This window comes from Ambystoma mexicanum, chromosome 9 (assembly GCF_040938575.1).
Source record: "Ambystoma mexicanum isolate Mex_15411 chromosome 9, UKY_AmexF1_1, whole genome shotgun sequence".
Taxonomy (NCBI): Eukaryota; Metazoa; Chordata; class Amphibia; order Caudata; family Ambystomatidae; genus Ambystoma; species Ambystoma mexicanum.
In genome coordinates, this window is record NC_090931.1 from 1,502,687,053 (window position 1) to 1,502,694,057 (window position 7,005).

At 48.3% G+C, this 7,005-nt stretch overlaps 1 protein-coding gene and 1 pseudogene across 1 annotated transcript in view; both read left to right on the forward strand.

The window, feature by feature from the left end:
• The window catches only part of LOC138489341 (zinc finger protein 271-like), a 73,865-nt gene extending 68,380 nt beyond the window's left edge, over nt 1-5,485 (forward strand). The window contains exon 2 of the mRNA XM_069617056.1: nt 4,544-5,485. Coding sequence (XP_069473157.1) covers nt 4,547-5,473 — 927 coding nt within the window. The 5' untranslated portion in view covers nt 4,544-4,546 and the 3' untranslated portion in view covers nt 5,474-5,485. The remainder of the gene's footprint in view (nt 1-4,543) is intronic.
• LOC138489339 (zinc finger protein 271-like) lies at nt 5,485-6,765 on the forward strand (annotated as a pseudogene).
• The last annotated feature ends 240 nt before the right edge of the window (nt 6,766-7,005 follow it).

Sequence of the window (7,005 nt, forward strand, 5' to 3'; positions counted from 1 at the left end):
GCTCTGCAAACTGTTGGACGTCTGCGCTCTTGTCTATATTGATGACATTCTTATCTATTTGAAAACCAAGGAGGACCACGTCAACCATGTCCGGGCAGTTTTGGAGAAACTGCGGTAACACCAGCTATATGCCAAATTGGAAAAATGCCTCTTTGATGTGACAGAGGTAGAATTCCTTGGCTTTATTCTCACACCACGGGGCGTACGCATGGACACGCATAAGCTAGACGCTATCCTTAACTGGCCCTCACCGACACCCATTAAGGGAGTACACAGTGTACTCGGGTCCGCTAACTTTTATCGCCTGTTCATTCCCGGGTTCTCCCATATCGTCCACCCAATCACCTCTTTACTTTGGAAAAATAAACAATTTAATTGGTCCGCAGAGGCAGAGAGAAAGCCTTCCAAGAGCTAAAACAAGCATTTACCACAGCACCAATTCTACAGCATCCTCGACCAGAACTACCATACGTGGTCGAATCTGATGCTTCCAAGATAGCAATGGGAGCAGTCCTGTCACAACGAGACCCCGAAACACGTCAGTTGCATCCCATGGCATTCTGGTCTCGCAAGTTTTCAGCCCCTGAATTGAATTCCGCAATCACTGATAAAGAACTGCTAGCAATGAAGGCAGCGTTCACAGCCTGGAGACATTATCTTCTTACGGCTAGACATACAGTCACTGTCGTCACGGATAATCGCAATCTAAAGTATCCGAAGACCGCTAAAGCGCAATCATCACGCCAACTCCGCTGGGCTCTCTTCTTTGTGGAATAAGACTTCGTCCTCACCTATAGACCCGCAGTACGCAATGGAAAAGCGGACACCCTGTCTCGCATGAGTGAGGGAGAAGAGGCACTCACTACACCAGACCCTGTGGCCATCATCCCTGAAGGACGAATCCAAGACATGATTGCTGCAACCACCACTCTAGACAACTTAAAATCTGACCTGCAACACTTGATGAGTCCACCAGCGCAACAGGAGTGGCTAGGGAAGGGAGACCGGTATACGATTGTGGACAACCTACCATACTACCCAGGACGATTGTACATCCCGGATAAGAAATGACAGAATGAAATCATCACAAACTATCACAATTCATTAGTAGAAGGGCATCCAGGAATAGCCAAAACTCAAGCTAAAATAAAGAAAAATTACTGGTGGCCAACTTGGGCGAAAGGACATTGTCCAGTTCATCACAACCTGTGGCACCTGTGCACACCACAAGTCCCAAACGCAAAGTCCTGCAGGTCTGCTACGTCCTTTAGAAGTGCCCCCAGCACCTTGGCATACGCTATCAATGGATTTTATTACAGACCTTCCCTCCTGTAACGGATACAATACCATCTTAGTCGTCGTAGATCTGTTTTCCAAAATGGCCCACTTTATTCCCCTGAAAGGTATCCCAACTGCTTCTACTATGGCTGCCGTGTTTTTGGAACAGATCGTCCGTCTACACGGCTTCCCATCAATATTCATATCAGACCGAGGAACTCAGTTTGTCTCTGCATTCTTGAAAAAGTGTTGTAAAATTGCCAAAATCGACCTCCGGTTATCTACAAGCCATCACCCCCAAACCGACGGCAAGACCGAACGGACTAACCAGACCCTCGAGCAATACATAAGGTGCATGCTGCAACAAACCAAGGATACCTGTAAGGACATACTTTGGTTAGAAGAATAGATATATAACAACTCCATTCACACCAGTACGGGACAAAGCCCATTCTATATAGTATACGGTCGACATCCACGGACATCCGTTTTCGACCCACTCGAATCATTAGAAATTCCCGCTGTAATGACCTTACACAAAACCATCACCAAGGTTTTTAAGAAAGCAGCAGAGCATCTTGCCAGAGCCAAAAAGAAACAGAAGCAGTTTGCGGATCGACACCGAAGGGAAGCTCCCAACTACCAAGTCAGAGACAAGGTTTGGTTAGCATCCAAAAAATCCTCCTGAAAGGACCACGGGCGTTCCGTCCCAGATATCTGGGACCCTAAACTGTGAAAAACCCTGCGGCCATGAAATTAGAATTACCGGCCCACATGCGGATCCACCCGGTGTTTCATGTCTCCCTCCTAAAACCATTGAGACCAGGTACACGGATCGATACTCCACCGGATCCCAAAATAGTTGAAGGAGAAACAGAATACAAAGTTAAAAGGATCCCAGACTCTAAGATGGTCCAGTCAAAGTTATACTACCTTATAGACTGGAAAGGTTATGGACCCCAAGATCGGACCTTGGAACCCAGGGAGCATGTCCACGCTCCACGATTAATCAGGCAGTTCTACCGAAATAACCCCACTAAAGCAGGGCTAGGGGGGGAACCACCCATGAGAGGGGCCTTGAGGGTGAGTGCTGTCATGGCCACAGGCCCCAGAACACAAAAGCCACACCATCTAGTGATGGGGTCAATGGGTCACTTGACTCACTTATTTCCCTTTGGGAGCCATAAACACAGGGGCCCTTGCTGGACTCGGTCCTGGCGCCTTTAGCGCCAGGGCCATATAGAGATGTGAGCAGGAACACTTAATTTCAGTGCAGGAGTGCTTTTACTTTATTTCAGTGCAGGAGTGCTTTTATTTTACAAGAACTTTCCAGGAGCTGAAAGCCTTTATTTCAGAGAACATCCTCATCTGCTGACTCATCGGGTGTGGCTCACTAGGCCTGGTCTTCATGTCCTGACTCATCGGGTGATGCAGGGTGTGGCAGGCAGGCTGAACCTGGTGGGCATGGTTTCAGAAGCTCAGCTATATAAGCTGCTCCATACTTAAGGCCGGTGCTTCGCGTTACTGTGCACTTGCTTGCAACATTGCGCTCACCGCCGCTTGGACCAGTTTACTTACCTTTAAAACCAGGCGTTCACCTGCATACTCACCTCCAGCAAACCGGTACTTCATCGCGTCATCTGCAGACTCATCTCCTGACATCCAGTGATCATGATCACGACGCCGCAGCACTGCACTCCGCATCCACGAACTCGGACCCTGTGAAGAAGAAGAAAGACAAGGTTAGAACATCCGTCCTAGGGCCGCAACACATTTGAACCCCTTGCGCCCCCTAGTTAACAATTTACCAGCTACTCTGCGGCTGCAGCTTCGTTCCTCATTTCCCCAGGCTGCCGCCTCGAGCTCCGCAGCTTCTGCCGGGCCGGCAACATCACCTGCAAGGGAAGAAAGCAAAAGATCAAACATCAAAAGTGGAACTGACAGCAATACAAGACAACGAACTTTACAATACAACAAAAACAGACGAGAAAAGACAAAGGCAAACAGGAACACTTACCTGAAGTATAGTGGCTTAGTCGCAGCAGGACTGGACTACCACGTGCAAGGGACCAGTGAAGGAACTCAGTCCAGATCATACAAGTGCCCGTGCCAGAAGCAGCAGGACAGAGTGCTCGCCAAAACCAATCAACAGGTGAGCTTTCCAGGGACAGAGCATCCCACGGGTACCACGGTTTGGGAGAAGGGTTCTGGAGGGGGATCAGGTGCACAAGCTGGCATACTCAGACCCCCTATTCTCCACGCAGGAGCAGTCCCGAGCAGCATCACCTATTACAGTCAACACATAAGCGCAGAGGGTGAAATCGGACCAGAGCGACCTCACCCCAGGGAGGGCTGCAACCATTCCCCAGTGCCGCAGCAGAAACCAGGTGAGCGTAACAGGGCTTGAATCTACTTGCAACCTTGCCTAAACTGGCAAAGTTTGGTTCAGACTGTGCCGAGAGTCGGTGAGTACTTGCATAACTTACCGGTGGTCCCCTGGCACATCCGATCATTTTTCCGCAAAAGTATCCCATTAAGGTATTCAGACTTGGGTGGGTTAGCCTATGCTCCCTAGCTATTCTCCCCTGTTCAACACTGCTTTGCCGCCAAGGGCAGGGCCTAATGAAATAGCGGGACATTATTCTTCATCTCCTTAAGCCCTTTCCTGACTTACTACAGCCCTGCAAAGAAAACCCACTCTTTGTTTCGTCTGCCCGATCGTGCGTAATTATGCACAACTCTACTGTTGAGCACAAGGCTCCACGCTTCTTAGGGTTGAACTCGAAAGATAGGGAACGAACTCTGAAGAACCACCGACTGCCATCTCTGTGTTAATAGCAGTTCACAGCGGCACTCCTCCATTTTCACTCGAAGAAAAACGTCACATCCTCAAGCTTTTTCCATAGTAAAACGTCCTTTATTTATAAGATATGTGGTCAGCCGAGAGTATATCCATGTAAAAACTCACAATAATGCGTTTCACCCCAAACTGGGCTTCGTCGGATTGCTATTGACACCATATTTGCAATTCATTATATCTCATTTCCTGTTCCTTTTCCCTCATTACAACAACTAGACCCATACTTTGTTCTTTGTTTATTTGCCTCTTGGTGGCGGCCATATTGAATTACTAGTTGCACCATATGTTTATGTGTGTAATTCATTCAATAAAGTGTCTAGAATTAAAGGGAAGGCGCAGGAGAGAATTTTGGAGGGTGTGGCTATCACATAAAATAATAAAGTGTACCTCTGCTTCCTTCAACAGAGAATGAGCAGCCATCAAAGGATGCATGCTGGGGAGAAGACCTACCAGTGCTCAGAGTGTGAGAAAAGCTACACTCAGAGATCAGACCTGCAGATTCATCAGAGAATCCATACTGGGGAGCGACCCTACCGATGTACGGAGTGTGAAAAAAGCTACACTAATAGCTCATGTCTGCAGAAGCATCATAAGATTCATACCGGGGAGCGACCCTACCAGTGTACAGAGTGTGAGAAAAGCTACACTCAGAGATCAGATCTGCAGATTCATGAGAGAATCCATACTGGGGAGCGACCCTACCGATGCACAGAGTGTGAGAAAAGCTACACCAACAGGTCATGTCTGCAGAAGCATCAGAAGATTCGTACCGGGGAGCGACCCAACCAGTGTACGGAGTGTGAGAAAAGCTACATTTACAGCTCATGTCTGCAGAAGCATCAGAAGATTCATACCGGGGAGCGACCCTACCAGTGTACAGAGTGTGAGAAAAGCTACATTCAGGGATCACATCTGCGGAATCATCAGATAATCCATACTGGGGAGCGACTCTACCGATGTACGGAGTGTGACAAAAGCTACACTAACAGCTCATGTCTGCAGAAGCATCAAAGGATCCATACTCGGGAGAGACCCTACCGATGTACAGAGTGTGAAAAAAGATTCACTTGGAGGTCAGTTCTGCAGAAGCATCAGAAGATCCATACTGGGGAGCGGCCCTACCATTGTACAGAGTGTGAGAAAAGCTATACTCAGAGATCAGATCTGCAGAAGCATCAGAAGGTCCATACTGGGGAGTGGCCATACCAGTGTACAGAGTGTGAGCGAAGCTTCACTCAGAGTTCAAGTCTGTCCAAGCATCAAAGAATCCATACAGGGAGAATCTCTATCAATGCACAGAGTGCAAGAAAAGCTTCAGCGACCCCTCAGCCCTGAGCAACCATCAAATGATCCATTCTGGGGGGAAGCCCTATGTTTGCACAGAATGCAATAAAAGCTTCTGTGACCAATCAACTCTGAGGTGCCATCAAAGGATCCATACAGGGCAGAAGCCCTATTGGTGTACAGAATGTGGTAAGCAATTTAACCAGGCATTAATCCTGATGGCTCCCAAGAGTTGCCATACTGGATTGAAACCCTACCAGTGTACAGAGTGTGAGAAAAGCTTCACTTGTAGCTCAAGTCTGTCTAAGCATCAGAGGATACATGCAGGGCTGAAGCCCTATGAGTGTACAGAATGTGGTAAGCTCCCTAATTATGCCTCAAACCTGATGACTCATAAGAGATCCCACACAGGAGAGAAACCCTACCAGTGTGCAGAGTGTGAGAAAGGCTTTACTCAGAGCTCAGGTCAGCAGCAGCATCAGAAGGTCCATACTGGGGAACGGCCCTATCAATGCACAGAGTGCAAGAAATGCTTCAGTTTCTGCTCAGCCCTGAGCAGTCTTCGAAGAATCCATACTGGGGTAAAGCCTTAAGAATGCACAGAATGCGGTAAGCACTTTAATCATGCATCAAGCATGATGACACTTAAGGTATCCCAGACTGGATTGAAACCCTACCAGTGTACAGCGTGTGAGAAGAACGTCAATCAGAGAACATTGTTTCACGGGCATCAGAGGTGCCATACTGGAGATCAATCACACCAGTGTACAGAGTGTGAGAAGAGCTTCAATCAGAGAACATTGCTCCATGAGCATCACAGGTGCCATACTGGAGAGGGACCACACCAGTGTACAGAGTGTGAGAAGAGCTTCAATCAGAGAACATTGCTCCATGGGCATCAGAGGTGCCATACTGGAGAGCGACCACACCAGTGTACAGAGTGTGAGAAGAGCTTCAATCAGAGAGCATTGCTTTACGGGCATCATAGGTGCCATACTGGAGGGCAACCACACCAGTGCACAGAGTGCGAGAAGAGCTTCAATGAACAAACACGTCTTTACAGGCATCAGAGATGCCATACTGGAGAGCGACCACACCAGTGCACAGAGTGCGAGAAGAGGTCCAATGAAAGAACACGTCTTTACAGGCATCAGAGGTGCCATACTGGAGAGCGACCCTATCGGTTTACAGAGTGTGAGAAGAGCTTCAATGAGTGAACATTGCTTTACGGGCATCAGAGGTGCCATACTGGAGAGCGACTACACCGGTGTACAGAGTGTGAGAAGCGCTTCAGTGAGAGAACTCGTCTTTGCACGCATCAGAGGTGCCATACTAGAGACTGATCATACTAGTGTACAGAGCAGGAGAAGCTGCATTCATGTAGTTAAAAGCCATGCTGTGAATCCTGAGCAAAAGGGCAAGAAAATCTGCAGCAGCCCACCACCTCAACAGCATCCTGTCCTACCACTTTGCTGTTCTGTTGGCCCAGCCCACCCTATGCCAAAAGATGTTGGCTTTCGAGTCCATGGGTGTAGCCCGGGGACAAGGGTAAGACGGCCACCTCAACAGAATCCTGTCCTGAG